This window comes from Atheta coriaria, unplaced genomic scaffold, assembly GCF_025399875.1.
Source record: "Atheta coriaria isolate IRGN ID8LTWV9N9 unplaced genomic scaffold, Caltech_Dcor_3.1 hic_scaffold_6_pilon, whole genome shotgun sequence".
In the NCBI taxonomy this organism is placed as follows: domain Eukaryota; kingdom Metazoa; phylum Arthropoda; class Insecta; order Coleoptera; family Staphylinidae; genus Dalotia; species Dalotia coriaria.
This window is the reverse complement of record NW_027045448.1, coordinates 3,117,954-3,136,124: the sequence shown is the minus strand read 5'-3', so window position 1 is coordinate 3,136,124 and position 18,171 is coordinate 3,117,954. Positions and strand designations below refer to the sequence as shown.

Below are 18,171 nucleotides of genomic sequence, written 5' to 3'. Positions count from 1 at the left end.
CTTGGTGAAACTAAAGTTTTTTTTTTTCATTATGTAGGTAAGAAAAGTGTATACTCGTAATATGTAACTAAAATATGTAAATGAAAAGGGATTTAGTTGTAAAGTTTATAATTGATACTTGTGGGATAGAAACAAGAAAGAGATTTGCTGGTAGTAGTCATTTAGCGTTTGTATGAGCGGCGGAGTCCTTTTACAAGTTGTAGATTTGAGTAGAGCGGCGAGCGAGCGAGCGCGGCACGGGTATTTAGTGGGTAGGCGATTCGTGTCGAGTCGAGGTGCGAACAGCGGTTAGACACGGGGATGATGCGTGCACGCGGTCGATCCATCACACACAGTGCAACGGCGACGACAGGCGACGTGGCGAGGCCGCGCGGAACGCACACACCCTCGACGATTGGGCCGATACGCGAGGGCGGAGCGAGGCGTAGCCCGCCGTCGAAGCGGCGTCGCGTTCTCGCTTCAATCGTCCTCGCAGCGACACGACGACAACACGACCGCGCGGAGAGGGAAAAATGCGGCGCGGCGTCTCCTTGATGGGGCGGTGGCAGGAGGGGACCACGCCGCGAAAAAGAAGTAGGGCGCGCGATTTTTAGTGGTGGTGGATCAATTGCTCAGCGCGCCGAGGGGAGAGGCCGGCACAAAAATGTTCGACTGTGTGTGTATCTCAGAAAGAGCGCGCGAGCGCTCCCGGAGGAGACACATGCGCGACATCGACGAGTGCGGCAGCTCGCTCGCTCGCTCCGCGCCCCACTCGCGACGAACATTTTTTCCCGATCGCCCCGGCGACGACTACTGCGCTTGTGTTGTGTGATCGCGACAATTTGTCGCCGTTAAAAGAATTCCGTGACATCAGTAGTCGCGTTCTGTCGGTGGCAAAAACAGGACCCTCTCGGCCGGAGCGACGTATCCCGACGCCCGACCGCAGCAGTCAAGAGCTCGCACACATTGTGCACCACACCAGCAGTCGACGGCATCGTCGACGCGTCGCAACCGCACAGCAGCAGCCCAGCGTCGCGGTCCCCCCTTCCACTGCCGCGCGAACGCCAGCCCCGCTCCGCCCCACCCGAAGGGGCAGCACCCGCGTCGCAAAAATCAAGCCCGACAGAAAGAAGCGTTTCGTTCGACCGCAATTATCACCTGGCGTGCGCCGTTACACAGATTACATTGTACATACAATCCGGGAGCGCCGAGCGCCCGCCGCAGCGCGCTACCGTATTTTTTGGACCCGTCAGTCGAGGGACGTCGGTCGTCGCGCAGTTGTCAACAGTCACGTGGTGATTCATTCAAACTTGCATCTTCGAACATCGTGATCTTCGACATCGTTCATCGTGATATGCAGCCGTCAGTGGTGTAGTGTTCTGTGCGTGCAGGAAGCCATGCTTCCTCTGGCGACGACTCAGTGAGTGCGACACCGACTGGGCACACCATGTCCCAGTTTGGCTTCCGAGCATCGCCGAATACTCAGGTACGCCGCCCCACACACCACACATCTATTCTTCCTTTGTGTGCTCAGTCTCGTGCGCCCGAACTTCGGGCATCTGGCTTTGTGCGTCTGGCTACTGCCCCCGAGGCGATTGCCTGACTCGCTTGCTATGTGTGTGCGCGAAACCACCCCGTACGCCACCTCCAAACTTCTCTCGCCACAGCAGCCAGCGGCAGGTTGGCATCCGAGTTTGCATGCCGCCTCTGCGTTTACCTACACTCGGCTACCTTCGGAGACCCGCTCGAGTCTGGGCTAATTACCAAACTTGCTACAACATCCAAACACACATTCCCCATGAGCAAATTACCAACGAACCTCGTATTAATACCGCGGGCCATAAACTACATCCTTTTCCTAGCAAATTGGAACCAACAATAAGACAAACATGGAACGTTTGTGCTGATCCACAATTTAATAAATCAAAAAAAGGAAAAGAAACTAATTTCGTTACCTTGATTTTCGATTAGTTTCAATGCAGGTGTTTAGGTCAACTGCCTTGTTTTCATGTTTTAAAGTTGAGAATACTTAACCATTGAAAAAACTACCTTCGAAGCTTTCACGCGCTTGTTCGTTTCCTTCCTTTCGACTTTAGACCCGTTTCCGTCGATCGAATAAATTGATATCACTTCAGAACCCCATACCTACTCGTAAAAACCTGTCACGAAAGCATCCAGCAACAACGCAACCACATTAAACTTACGTTTTTTTTAAATGTGCAAATTATTCAAACGAATGCGCATATTGCACATGTTCACGCTATGCTATATCAAAAATGTCGTTACAAAACAAAACATAGTCCACAAGTTGAACACGTTTTGAAAACAATAACCCCCGAAAAAATGAAACCAAAATTAACTTTCATATATTGTAATGTCAATTGTATTTAAATCTGTTGAGGAATACTTGACACATTGGTACTCACCAAAATTACAATATCTGTAATCATAAGCTACTTGCAAAAATTGATGTCACACGATTCGCAAGCGAACCAACGAGTTGAATAAATAGCATTGGGAGTTTTCACGAACTGTCAATTTGTTGCGGCGATGAAGTGCATCATAAACCAGACAACGGACGTGTCGTGAATCAATCGAAACAAGATTTTAATTAACTCAAAGTACAAATTAAGTTGCATTCCGCGACTGCAACGCCGGCGTGCCCATGTGCTGCGATTCGAAGGTACCAAGCATAACGTTCAATTGAAATTGGTCTCATTTTCGGTTCACTAATTGTAATTAAAATCATTTTAAACATTCTCATTATCGCTTCATTCTGCGAAAGACCGTTGTATAGATCTTAGCTGGTCATTCACAAGTGTTTTTTTTTTTCATTCAGGAAGATCACCAATAAGTTGTTTTTCGTTTTCTGTAATTAATACTCCGATTAATATTCCCATGCGGCTGCACTTTAATTCAATGTTGAGCCGCGCTGTTTTTGTTGGGTTCGGTCCCTTCGCGAACGTTGAGTTTTCGTCAAGACTTTTATGATTTACATTTTATTGCGGATATTAAAACTGCTCCGCGAGCCGGTAATATGCGCATAGCACATCGCGTGCCGAGCACGAAAACCCTAAACGGCTTCATAATAATTAAAATTTACTTTGTTCACTCGCGTATTTGGCAGCTCTCTTTGCACATGCCACCAACGGCAGAAATGACATTGTTTTAATACTTTTCTTGCATTTCCGGTTTTGTTCTCGAAAACATAAAAATAACGCCTCAAAATCTTAATTCTGAACTTGAATTAACTTGCGTCACATTTATATTAATACTCTTATTTGCCGGTTTTTTTCAAGGTGATGATCTATTGCTTTAGATGCGTGGATTAATCAAAACTGCAACAACGCTAAGCATAATTTGTCGTTGTGTCAATGCAATGAATAACATTTGTCATATAAGTACACTTACATTGCTGGCAGACTTGTTTATGACTCACATGACTAACGCGACGCGCTCAAAATCCAACCAAACTTTATCCGACTCGATAAAATCCAAATCCGGGGCAAATAAATCTGATAAATCTGATTCATATGCGTTTCAGTTTTTATTGTGTTGCGTGGATGTCCCTTTCAGACGTGAATGAAACCGGACTGAAAGCCTCGGTAATGCGCGGGGACGAACGTAAACATTAAGTAAATATATTAATAGATTTACCTATTGTGTTTTTGCGCATTTATGGGCAGACCGAAACCCCACATTTGGAGTGCGAAAATAATATAAAGGTCGAACGCGGTCTCGTATAACCTGGGGTGGCTTTGACGCGCGCCTAACACCGATATAATACGTTCGGAAAGAGCAGCACTTCACGCATGACTGCTGTAAACGTGGATTCCTTCGGAATCGGAAAGGGATAGAAACGAGAAAGCCGGCATAATTTTGTGTCCTTTGCGCACTGTCAGCCACAATATGGTGACATTCTGTTTCTACCAGAGACAACGCTTTATATTTCGGAATTAAATATTATTCTGCAGCTGGCTGCATTCGGCCAGAGTGTGTATGTGACAAACGTGCGCTTACCAGAAAAAATATTAGTAACGCCAAATTTCACCCATCAAAATAAATATTAAATGCTTATAAATCACTGGGACCTACTACATACGAGTATGATTTATCATCATTTAATATGCACAATCTCACATCTTCTCAGAACTGCTTCCATTGCAGCATGCTTCAGGATACTTTACATGGGTATTGCAATAAGGCACAAATGCAAAATTGTCAATAACTGGAATCTACATTTGCGCAAATTGGCAACCAAATCATTACCATTACCAGATACGAAAATTAACTTAATGTTTTCGTGACTATCTACTAATGCAATGTATGCGATTTGTTCGATATTAATTACAAACAAGCCGCAGAATGCGCATGTAAGTAGAAAATCGTGTTCGACTAGAATATGGACGCGTGCGCCGAGGGAAAAATATAAAATTCATATCAAATTAAAAAATGCCAACAACGAACAGCTTGTAAAATTTCTAAACTCCAGACGCGCATGCACAGTGTCACATCGTGCCGCTGTTTGTCGATATCGGTCCATTTTTGTTTACAAACTAAATAGGTAAAGTCACACGTTGAAACAAGAACGAATGATAGGTGCCTATAACACATTCAACAGCAAAAAAAAGAGCTACAGGTCGAACACGTAATAATAAAATGTCAATATGCTGCGAGTAAAATGTGCATGAATAACTAAATGCAATGTAATGTATGCAGTCACACACTGCGTGACAGATGTAGGTATAGCGAGCGTGTGTTTGTGGCTCAATGTAGAACTACAGTCACCTTCTGCACGTGAAGAAAACGTAGAAATCGCGAACAACGTTTTCACGTGAGTAATAAACTTCTATTAATATCCAGTTCAGGGTGTAACATTTGCTGTAATGATATTTGATGTTCAGGAAAACATTTTGCGCTTGGGTTGTGTGCATCTGCGTTTATTACTACACTCGTACGCAATTATCACCGTTGCAGTTGATTTTCGACCGAGTTTTGACTCTTTACGATAGCCGTACGGACTTAACTTACCTTACACATTCAACGGTGATTACCATTTCCAGTTTTAAAATTTAATTTAATATGCGGTTAATTATTAACGAAGTGCATGATTATCGTGTATGCGTTTACGAGACTCCCTTTCGACGGGTGTGCGCGAGTGAGCTGGTCGACATTATAGTCAGCGCAGCGCGTTGTTTACATAAGAAATTGGTCTATTTATGTTAAACAGTTTGCACGATTATTACCATTATACGCGACGAACGTATCGTTACAAGGGCGCACACACCGCGAACGCGTCTCGCGTGTCTCCTTCATTTGTGTGTTTTTCGAAATTATAAAACATTTTGTGTTTTAACTTAAATATCCAACAACTGTTAAAAAGAACGTATCGCCTTACTTAGAGACACTTAGGAAGCGCATGAATTTGATATGCCGACTCGACCGCGCGCGTTTATTAATTTAATTTATAACTTCCTTTCGCTGCCGAAGTGCATCGTCGGCTCGTCGGCGTGCATGCATGCGCGATACGTAATGCGTTAATTATTCAAATAAAATAAAAGCCTGAAACCTTTATAATATGCATGTTTATACAAGCAACATATTGTTACACGTTTATTAATACAAACAATGTTTGCCTACGGCGCACAAATGTTACAAAGCGTATCATTCAAATAAAAATAAATATGCCAAGTATATGAGTATCGAGTATGTGATAATCAGCGAATTTTTGTGTATTACACGCCGCTGCTTATGGGCGAATATTCGAAAACATTCGTTTGACGGCGTGCTGTTTTGTGTTGTTCGATGCGACAAACGTTTATCCGATTTGACTGAAGTTGCTTTGTTAAAATTCCTCACCAATCGTTTCGTTGTTCGACGTTACAATGCTAATTAAAACTTGGTAATATGTCTGTCAACTAATAAGATAATTCGTGTCTACCTTACATTCCAAAATTCGAAGCAACAAAAACAATGTTATATTTTCATTCTATAAATTAATTTTATTAGTGGTAAATTGCAAAACATTGCTTATCGTCGTTTGCACAATAATTTTAAAAAATGTGGAATGAAATTGCGTTCTACTGGCGTGCTTAGGAAATAACGTGGCTTTTCTCCTCTTTGATGACGGTGAGCCAACAAGATACGCGAGTCGAAAAATTATCCAATATTATGTTAACAACACGAATCCCTTTGCGCCGCTGTGTCGAGAAGTGAATTTCGACGGGAGCCACGCATGTGACATACCTACAACAGCATTCAGTTATCCTGAAATTGTAACGATGGTTGTAGAACGACTCACCGTTTTGCTGTCATGCCATTTACACATCTATCCTTTCGATTCCTACCCTTGTATTAAAAGTAAATCATTTCTGACCGGTTTTACCTTACTAATAAAGAAATTTTCCTTTCACAAACAACCAAAAATAATGCCACATAATATCAGGGAGTAGTTACCTCCCTAGTACTAGATTTAAATAAATGTGAAAAACATATGTTTCTAATTGGGATTCTTGTTTATTTACAGAGCGCAGTATCATCGGGACCTAGTCAATCGCCCCCAGCACCACCTGTGACCAGCATGGCAGTAACGTCCTCGGCACCTCCTCCCGCTACCGCTGGAAGTCCGCCACCAAACTCCACCGGTCAACGGTGTTGTGACACTGGCCGACCCATCTTCACCGATCCCATCACCGGCCAGAGTGTGTGTTCTTGTCAGTACGAGCTTCTGGGCTATCAGCGGCTCGCGGGCGGCGTGCCCGGTATTCCTGCACTATCAATGTACAGCTCTCCATATCCGGAAGGCATGGCCGCTTACTTTCCGGCGTTGGGCGCCGACCAGGCGCCTTTTTATACTTCAACGGTATGTGTAATTACCTTATAAGTTAATTCTGCTCAACTTTCCCACGGTGTGGCTATGTTTCAAGCCAACTAGTTGGTTTTTTTTCTGTCATTGGCAACAATTTCTGAATCAATTGATTGGTAATGATTTCTGGTCAATGTTCATGCGTACCTTTATAATAGGTGAACATATTTGTATGCGTTTGAACGTTGACATTTGACACAAACGCGGACAGCGGATGCGCGTTTCGAACACATCTGAAATTCGGCATGGTGAAAACCTCACCACGTTCACTCGCACTGCGCTATCGTTGACAATCATTTGTGAGCGTGACTCTTACAAAATTTTACATTCGTATGCCATTATGTTCGGACACATTGTTTCAATCCGGGCGCGCGTGTCCATTTGTGGCGATTAAATAATCAAACATACAGGAATATTACACGAACATCGAGCATTCTCGCACACACGCCAATATTACGGGCGTGCAATCCATTTTCGATTCGTTTTCCAACTATTATTGGTCATGCTGTATTTGTACTGTACTTAACGATCCGTAAAACAGGATTCTGCTAGGCGAAACGCCATTTCGAGCATTCGCCATGCGCACAATTACAATATCTACTAAAGTTGCAATAACCTAGTTTATAATAGACAGATGTCATCAGTCAGGACGTCATCACCTGAAAGAACATTAGGTGCATGCAAATAAGTCGTTTGCAAAAGTGGATCTTGCTCACATGATGGATGCTTACAAATGCGTGAAAATTAATTTTCCTCTTACCTTTAGCGCAATCTCGCAGTAAGCAGCAATGTGTTACTAATTAATGCCCTTTTGCCCACATGCGTGAGTCTCTTAAGCGTGGAAGCGCTGACGTAGCGGCAAGCAAGCTTTGCGATGGTTAATTAAATTATATTTATTTGGTTGTAGACAGCATGAATTCGCGCCTGCTATCATTCATAAAACACAAACAATTCTATAACTAACTCCGGAATAGAGTGCTCTCTCTGGGCGTCATACATTGAGCACAGAATGCTCAATTTAAATTCAGTGCTGAATACGAATATAAATGCTGCTGCTTCATCTTCAGAGTGCTGCACGCCCAAATGAAAAAGCTCCTCATGCGAACAGCGTACGTGCACGTTGAGTTAAAAATGAATCAATAATAAATAATCTGTTGTCTCTTGCGTACGATTGTATGATAGTAAAACCCGAATGTTGTGTTTCTTTTTATGCCTGTGCAAGCTCGACGTGAATGAATAAAAAACGCCACGCAAACACAGAACCCAAACCCAGAAGACACATTGGGCTTTCGCTGCAGCATCGTGGATGCGTACAAGCCCTGTCAGAGCCATTGTTGTGCCACAAGCGGCAAGTGATTAATATAATAATCCGTAATGAAGTTATATAGACACGTCCCAATCCTGATTTATGACAAAACACATTTCAGTCGATGTTTTATAGCGCTGCATAGTTGAGCGCTGTGTGTGCTTGCACAACGCATACAGTGTGTTCTGAGTGGAGTTTTGTGGTTGTGTTGTTGCTTTTGTTGTCGTTTATTTGTTAACATAACGTGGTTTCGAGTCGAGTCTCTTAATCCCCCAGAGAAGAGGCCAGGATGACCATTCATATTCATGTGTCTGGCCAAAATTAAATTTCAACTGTCATGTTTACTAAATTATTCCGTTTACTCTTTCCCAACATTTGCCTCTTTCGGCTATGATTAAGACAAATGTATGTACTCGTACGCGTAAGTTTAAACTTAAAATAAAGTAAGCACACCTGATGACATAGTCGAGCAATTTTTGCCACATCTGGTTGAGCGTTGAATGTGTTAACACAGCGATTAATGAAGCGTTCGCATCAACAAATATGTTTTCAATTTATCTTATTCAAGCGTTATGGGCCAATAGGTCACTGTTTAAAATTAGTTAATAAGTAATATGCGACCCGATAACTGAGATAGTGACAAATGTTTTGATGATTTGATCGCAGTTTAATTATTGAATTAAGACACATTAGGACACAAAATAGTTGCTATACGACATGTCCCGTGACACACGCCTATCTAATCAGCACCTTTGTTGTTTACAGGCAGCTGGATTGGAGCTGAAGGAGAATCTTGCGGCGGGAGCGGCTTCTTGGCCATATCCATCTGTGTATCACCCCTATGACGCCGCCTTTGCCGGATATCCATTCAATGGGTAAGTTTTCTTTTCCTGCTACTTCATTATTAACTAAGCGATCAGCGTAAAATTCGAGTGTCGAAAATTGATTACACGTGGTGTTACCTCCGAATGAACTGTCGACGTGCGAGGAACTTTTACGCATTAGTGGCCGTTAGACTGTGTGTGGGGGTGTCATCGTGTGGAGATGGTGTGGGGTGACCCCATGGGACGTTACGGGCATGACTCCGTCGAGGCAAAGCCAAAGTGAAGTAGATATCAAATGACTGGGGTGTGTTCCCGGCAGTTCGCGCTAGTTATCGGTCTAAATAATAAATGACGCACTGCACCCCCTCGAAAAACGCATTCGTGCACGGCGGAAAACAACCGCCTTCGTGGTTTGTGGAGATTGCTTAATTGAAATTGATTATACGGTTTTTGGGCTCGTTGCTTTTCTCTTTATATATATATATAAATATTTTTCTCATACACACTTTAAAATCGCACCTAAGTACCTACACTGGTTTGCCTGCATCTCAAGCTCAAGATCCGTTGAAAGTTAAATATGTATACGAGTTCGTAGAGCTGTTGAATGCGAGAGCGAAACAAACCACGCGATGATTGATGATCCTGCACTGCCGATGATGATATTAAGTACGGGCGTGAACTCAAAGGCCAAACGATAATTGAATTTAATTATTTATAATTATGTCAAAAGCGATAAGATAATTTGTTGCCTTTTTTCATGTGCGTTTTGTTCCTCTAAGTTCAGCGTGAAAATACGCTGTCGCGCATGTTGTTTCCAACATATTACCAAAAGTAATCGGCATTTGTTGGTGTTTTTTTTTATTTGCTCCCACCAACAAACAATGACAACAACGAACGTATGTTCGTTGCCTCGTTTAGCCGGTTGGCGTTGTTCAACTCCACAATCGCATACCCGATTCGCAGCGGTAGCTACGTGATGATAATTTATATTCTGCGCTTGCATTCGGAAGTTTATCGACGATTGTTGAATCGATGGTGTGTTATGTTTTTACCGTGTCGGCGTGTAATTTTATTGTGGCGACGCGGTGACGATGGCCTTTCGGCGGAACAACACGTGGACGGAAGACCATCGCCAATTACATCTTTTGTCATCACTCTGCTGATGCGAGGCACATACAAATTTCCAAGACTGCCGCTTCTAGTGTCAACATGTGCACGTACCTAAGCTATAGCATCCGATTTGGGTTAGAGAATGAGTCACATACCGTAATTAGCTGGAATGTTAAATTTGATTGATCGGTTTGATGCGAAAGTCGCTTTGAGGAACGATTAACGGTCGTTCTTTGCGTATGACTTCGATTTATGTATTATAAAATATGTAGGTATAAATACCTAGCCGAATAAAATTTGCATTAGTTTCACGGGTGCATGGCGGGACAAAGCCGAGGGTCACGTCTTCGAACGGTTGAGCGTCACCAATCAACGGAGACACTTTAAGTATAAGGTATCGCGTTTTAAGAGATTACCGATACTCCTGCGATAATGCTAGATCGACGGTGGCGATAAACCGTGGGCCTCGCCACTGTTAACGATTGCGCGCGTTCGGCCGTGGTGAACTCGTGCATGCCCGCCAGGTGCTGCGTGTACATATTCCTGCCGCGCGACGAAGAAGCCCACTCGACGTCGACATCTACGTCGACGTCTAACCTGCCGCGAGCACGAACCTCGGGTGTCTATTCCTATCAATTTTCAACTCGCAGCCATCCAACTCTTCCATCTGCTCGTCGCAACGATTTACATAAATAAGAACTTTTGTTAACCTTCCAACAGCACGATAAATAGCTTCCGAAACACACAGGAATAAAAAGGGTGATGGTAATTAAAAATCGATTCGTCAATCCATGTTCGTATGTACTTAGGACTAGCGTACACTTTTTTTTGCATATATTTTAGGGTCATACAAAATCTTATGATGGATTATTGCTGTGGAATCTTCAGGTATGTCATAACCAATAATGAAATAGCCTAATGACTATCGCAATGCGCTGATCTGAGCGGCTCACGAATTTCACAGCTTTCGGCTTTCTGGCCCTTTCAATTGAGTCCATCCCATCTCATATAACAAAAGGTGTCAAAAGCAGAAGTCAACACGCGCTGTTTAATATGTCTAGCGGTATTATGTGAATACAGGCCGTTGTCACGCTGATGCTGACTGTAGTAATACCTTGAGATCCTAACCTAGCGTGGAAACTTGTATTGTTGCCGACGGAGACGTTTTTTTTTTTTTTAAATTCAATGCGAGTTGTGTCCTGTGATGACGTCGTTCTGTCATGCGATAATAAACCGACAATCATTTTTATATGCGCCCAACACGTGTTTACGTCTGAACTATTTTTGCTTAATTCTGCAGACAGACGAGGGACACAGGGACGACGATAAACATTTTAAATGCCCGAAATGTTTTACGATCCGCCACTTTCGGCCATGAGAGGCATATAAAATGAATTTCCATAATGGACCTGACATGTGATGCTTGACTAGCACTACGTCTTACCTTATTATGTGCATGTCATTCATCATTTCTTCGTCGTATTATTACCACTGCGATGTTTGCGCGTGTTATGACAGACAAAGAGCGCGTATGTGCGAAACGTTGACCGCGCAACTCGTACGCCGACGGCGTTTATTGGCACTCGCTGGCGCGGAAGTGATCTGCATGGCGCGCTCCGATTAGCAATTGCTATGGAAACAAGCTGATAATGCGATCAGTTAGGCACGGGGGAGCGCGCCCGCAGAAAATAGAACCGCTGCGCACCACGCACACATTGGGAGTAGGGCGCGCCTCGCAACGGATCTTTCCAGGCGTCGAGCGTTGTTTTTTAAATTGCCACCCGGTGGATGCGCATGGCATATTCGATGCCGGTTGGATGTGTCTGTTTGTTGGCAAACACACGCCCCACGACCTTCAGATTGAAACGTTCCGCGCGGCTGCTTAATTTCGCCCCGACTCGACGCTCGCAAAAGGGGCGCTTGACAGCTTTATTAATTTTCCATTTGTATGTACATCTCCGTGCACTACTCGCTGATACAGCCGAGCAAGATTTGCTAAAATCATTTTTACACCCATCACGAAAGGTGCAACGAAAAGGCCTGTTGTTGAGACTGGTGTCAAAAATAATGAAACCCACGTTGATATTGTGAAAGGCGCCATGACAGGATGTTTCAATTTTGCGCGTGGAAAGTCTCGCCGCGCCCCTCGAGGTATGTCATCCGGATTGTAAGACAGCTCCGCTGCCACATCTGGTCCGATTTAGACATTCGATGTTATCAGGCACAGGCAGACATGCTTATCCGCCCCTTTTGCAACCCCTGGATGTCTTTATATAAAAAGCGATTCGCTGCCATCGGATAGAAGGACGAAATCGTTGGAAAATTTAATTTCGATCTCGTCAATTCAGCAGTTCAACTAAATCGCTACATCCAGCTGGCATATCCGAGGAATCCGTGAGTTTAATCTCTGATAAAGGTTAAGCGCGTCGCGTAATGTAATGGCGATCGTCTTGGAAATCGAATTTCCTCTATTTATCTCTTCTACTTTGGTAGTGGAGAGTGAAAGAGTGAAAAGCTGCTCAATCGACCATTACTCCTCTAAAGATTACTACTCGGTGCGATCAAGATTTGAGTGTGCAATGCGTGTCTTGGCGAGAATGTAGTTTTTCTTTGTTTGTACGTTTCTATAACAGCGTTTTCTTCGACTTTTGTTGCAGATACGGCATGGATCTCAATGGTGCGCGTCGAAAAAACGCCACCCGCGAAACGACAAGCACGCTGAAAGCTTGGCTTAACGAACACAAGAAGAACCCGTACCCCACAAAGGGCGAAAAGATAATGCTGGCGATCATCACCAAGATGACCTTAACGCAAGTGTCGACGTGGTTCGCCAACGCACGGCGACGACTCAAGAAAGAGAACAAAATGACCTGGGAGCCGCGCAATCGTGTCGAAGACGAAGATAACAATAATGATGACGATGATCATAAAAGCACGGACGGAAAAGATTTAATAGGTGAGTCGCATGCTTTTTCTTATGTAGGTTCAGCAGTGTCCACTGGTCATCGGGATGGACCCATTGAAATGGGGCAGTATTTTTACATTTGGTTTTAATACAGATTCCAAAGATTCAGGCACCGGTTCGAGTGAAGATGGGGACCGACCGCCTCACCCCCGATTAGGGCCAGACACGGGCAGCGAATGGAGCGAGTCTCGACCGGACAGCGGGCCGGACAGTCCCGAATGCCTGTACGATCGATCTCACCCAGCGTTTATGCCGCCGCGTTCATCGGGTTCCCCATCCCAGCTCTCCGGCTCCGTGACGTCTAAACCTCGAATATGGTCACTGGCCGACATGGCGAGCAAGGAAAGCGACGGCTCGCCGCAATCAGCGTCCTCGTCGTTCTACTCTACCGCGGCTAGCAGACTAATGCCACCACTCGGAAGTAGATTACCACCGCCGGGACTGCACTCATCGCCGTATGCGCGAACACACGAATTCTATCGTAGTCTCTACGGGCCGGCGGCGGCGCAGCACCTTGCAGCGGCTGGCGGTAGCGCCGGCCCTCCCGATGTCTCCCTCTTGGAGTCGTACTCACGAAATCTCCTCGGCCATCCCGCCGGGCACCTCTTATCCAAAGCATCGCTGCCGGCCTCAACTACCGCGACCATGACGAGCATGCCGTTGGGACTCTCGACGAACCCGTCGCGCATGTCACCTTCTTCGACGTCCTCGATATCGTCCGGTTCTGAGACGCCTTTAAAACCAATGGCGCTCAACAAGGCTTGACTACCGATCCCTCTGTGGCCCTGATCTTCTACTACCTCCGGATGTGTTGTACATAAAAGTGGACAATAATTTATAAACTAAAAACGTAAACGCGTACCTACTTTCTTTCCCTCTTTTTCATTCACCTTCCGCCAAACTTTAGGAAGTACCCTCCTCTTATGACGTCGGAGAAGCATGCTCTTGAACGGTCATTGTGATATGAAGACAAAACGAAAATAGTTTGTTTCACCAAAGGACGATTCGCTGGTGATAAAAGACTTTAAGCGCTATTGGCGGCTAGGCGGCGTGCGTGTGCGTACTAGGTCATTATCTTGTACATAATAACTTAAACAATTAAAAGAAAATGAATCTCCCCGCAAGAAATGAAAGAAATCATTTGCGTACTGCGCTTCGTTCGCAGCAGTATAAAATCTTGTATCTATATGTATGTAATTAGAGTAGAAACGTAAGTAAAAGAATCTTTGTTATTAAAAAATTATTATTATGTACTACTAAGAATAATACGCGCATACAAAAATATAAGTTAACAATTATAGAGAGCTGCATTGTATATTAAAAATGGAGGAGAGATGTGGAAGGAATTCGATATAACGCGAAACACTTATATTAATCACCACACACACACATACACACAAACACAAAACCACACTGCTCGCATAAATACAGAAATTATCATTGTGTAATACTACGAAATTGGAAATTGGAAGCAAGTGGAATGAATCCACATCTAATTTGTTGTTTTAACATTTGACATATCACTCACTCATTCAATCTTCTTCTTTGACAGTAAACCGTAAGCGAAATTTGCGATCAATTGAGCGGTGACTTGAAAAAAGAAAACAGAATTGTACTGCATAAATATTATGGATGACTTACCAATATTTCGTGTGTTTTAAGCTGCAATAAAGTGACTCGTTCATTATTTATATTCGAATTGTTTTAATCAGATATTTCAGACGACTCTAATTTCAGCCAAATTTCAAACCAATTATGGTAAGTCCATTGTTGTCATTCATGTACTAAATCCTTGCTTGGCGGTTCATTTACATTCAGCAGCAATAAGATGACGCAAACAAGCGCATTGTGCATGCCGATTGCATTTGCGTAACGAATTCATGAGCAATTGACAGCCGAACATAAACAAATTGATCCGCATTACCATTATGACCGCACGCTAGGACCAATATTTCGTGTGTTTAACCGGCAATATAGGCGTAGAACGAATAGAACGCTTTGGATGACGCTTCTTCAGAATTTACATTCAATTTGTTTTTCGTTTTGCCAGCGTTGGCCGAACGATCGTATTGTTTTCGTTTGCGGCGAGAGAGAACCGCCGATTTATTAATATTTTTCTCAGCGGCTGTTGTCCTCGTGTTTTTCATTCCGGCGGTCGTCTCGTTCGGTGCGCGTTTCGCGAGTCCGCGACGTCCGTCGCTGGGTTGGAGTAAAAACAATGCGCTTTATTTTTTTATGGCGAGCTTTACTACATGATCGGTGGACATCGGTGCGGTCCGACCGTCAGGCAGCCTGCGCCGCCTGACAATGGATATGTCTGCCGAACTAATATCGAACCGGGGACCACCAGCGGCGGACACCGATTCAGCGTTCTACATCTATATATCAATTGTGTGGTGGTCGCGAGCTGGACTCGTCGGGTATTCGGAGAATGTGTACACAGCCGCTTGAAGGGATGCCAGGCTTCTAAATGCATTGTGGTGGCTCCGCACGAAATGTTATCTAATTTAATGCTACTCCACTCGAAAAACTATGATTCTAAATAATTAACATATAATATTCTTTCATCCGCCAGGAAGCAAAGCGCACCGCCACCGCTGGGTGTTTTATTGCGTTTCATTAAGCGGCGCTAAAACGTTTACGACGCGCGCAACTAATTACGTAAGTCTTAAGAGAGCGAGGCAAGTCTCGTTCTCAATTAGCAGCGCATCGCCGTGGCGGGGGCGCCGACTCGGCGCATCGTCGCTGTGTCTGGTCGCCGTTTTTACCGATATATTCTGACCGAATGTCTAAAAACTGACTCCATAAATCGCGCACACCGCAGAGATAAAGCATCTTATAAGATATTGTTGTATCTTCATTAAAAGCGAATGGAGGCGCTGGCCTTATAGGGCTAAATTGGTTCTAGGCTGACAACCGATGACAACATCATCATCATCATCGGGTTTGAAGAGTGACGAACTCCCAGTAAGTTTTTCCACACACAGTTGTGTTCCACCGGCGTACGCAGACTTGATCAGTAGCTCCCCTTCGTTATTAATCGCGTATAATCGTTGAGTCCCATCACAAACATCAAAGACTGCATTTTTTCCATAATTTTATTCAGAAGTAGATTCACAATATCATTATTTACTATGTTTTGAGTAAAGGATATGACGTGTTTGAATGCAGTCTTAAATGAAGTCATATTTCACTATACTAATTAGCGAGTATTTTCCGGCTGGCAGTTTGAGGCACTCCGATGTCAAAACAAATCCAATTTTAGTGTTTTATGTGCGAAGCGCGTTTTCAAGCTCGAAGTCTTCGTGCCGCCGAGAGTTTCCTTTCACTGTGCGAGCGGTTTTATTTTTAAGCGCGCCTCTGGAATGTGAGCACGAATAAAAAATACAAAACTGACAAATGCGACACATGTAGCCGAGCGCATCACTTCCCCGCACGAGTAGCGCACACACATGACAACAATTACACGCATTTTTAAACGGAAATTATGCAAATATTTTTGACTCGCGCTGCTGCATTTGGACGTCCGCCACGAGTTCTTTGAAGACTAATACAAGCAAGACAGGGATAGACACGGGAAGAGTCAAGGAAGACTGGCTTGAAACGACTGAAAGATTGATGGTTCTTTAAGAGAATGAACCTTACTTAAATTTGACGTTAATTAGAATTGTTCAGTCTAAAAAAAGAAGCGAATGTGCATTGTGTACAACGCACACAACAGTGCAAAAATTGACTATGGTTCAGCAGAATCATCCTTCATGCTTCAATATGCCTTCGGAAAAAAAAAGTTGAATTTAATTAATGATATGCTAAGTGCATGCGTTTCGGCGGAACGCACTATTATTCATTTAACGCGATTTTAATCTGAATTAATTACGCATTATGGCAACAAGCTTTTGTGTTTTCTAACCGTGCGTATGCATTGTGCGCGAGCCGCGGTGCATTTCTGCACATGCAGCGGTTCAGCAAAGTGGCAACAAAACACATCGATTTCTTTCGTTCGTGCGATGCGAGCGAGGTGACGGATTCAAATGGCGGCATTGTTGCGTTGTGCAGCCGTTTAATTGTTTATCGCGTCGCATTCGCTACGGGCACGACGCATTTGCGCGCCGCACACAAAGCGCCGCCGTTTCAAATCACAAAATGGATTTAGTGTTGTTTTAATAGAGACGGCTGCACGGCGGCGCAGTGGCGGTGTCGGCGGCGGCGAGGCGAGGAGCGACACTCCGCCGTCATCGCCCATAGGTATATACGCGCGCGCAAAGCCGGGTGCCCCACGAACAATGGAGCCGCGCACTTCACCTTAATTAGAGTTCTCTCATATGGTAATAGCTGATGAAAGTTTAATTTTGCGTCGCTTGCGGCACCCGTAATTAGAATTCGCAAACACCAGGATTCAATAGGAGCGGTGCTGAGCGTGCATAGTGCACATAGGAGTTGGCCCTCATTGTGTTGGGAGATCTGCGTCGCTGCTAATTATCCCGCGTGAATGTTGAACATAAACGACAAGATTAAGTCTATTAGGCGTCCTAACTCGCACAATTTGCATGGCCGCTGTTACTGGAGCGTCGTCTACAACAATCCACTCTTATACCAAGCTTCTGCCAAGAATTTCGAGCTTCGATTTTTTTATAGGCTGCAATAACACAACTTATTTTTGCTGTTAAACAAACAGATGTTTATTTTGTTTCCAGCAAAAAAGTCAAATTCAATTTTTAATTTTATATTTGCTCAATCCGATCACCACTGCAAACACAACATATGAAATCTTGTGAATAAATGTGAATTGATTCGCAGAAATTACCGTTTTCTTAATTTTCGCATTTTTTCAACTCCAGTAGGTTCCGACTGAGTAAATAGTCGGCGTTTTCTCTTTGACATCGGCGGTCGTCATCTTTAATGCGGCTCGCTTAAGATGTAAGTGAAAGAACAACAAAAATATTTAGTCACATCACACGAAGCGGCTTGCCGGCGAGTATTTGGTTTGTACTCATCGAGTGCTTGCATACGTAGGCACTTGCGTCCTTGCAATCCGATGTTCGGCGCGCACATACACATGCCGCAGTCTTTGTCGCATTACACACATATTTAGCTCTCGTTAAGCAGGCGGCGGCGGCGCGCG

At 44.1% G+C, this 18,171-nt stretch overlaps 1 protein-coding gene across 1 annotated transcript; it reads left to right on the top strand.

The window, feature by feature from the left end:
* The first annotated feature begins 727 nt into the window (after window positions 1-727).
* Window positions 728-14,742, top strand: mirr (iroquois-class homeodomain protein mirror). Its single transcript, XM_065305197.1, has 5 exons — window positions 728-1,465; window positions 6,506-6,841; window positions 8,916-9,025; window positions 12,742-13,040; window positions 13,144-14,742. The coding sequence occupies exons 1-5, from the start codon at window positions 1,427-1,429 to the stop codon at window positions 13,812-13,814; spliced, it is 1,455 nt and encodes a 484-aa protein (XP_065161269.1). The 5' UTR covers window positions 728-1,426; the 3' UTR covers window positions 13,815-14,742.
* The last annotated feature ends 3,429 nt before the right edge of the window (window positions 14,743-18,171 follow it).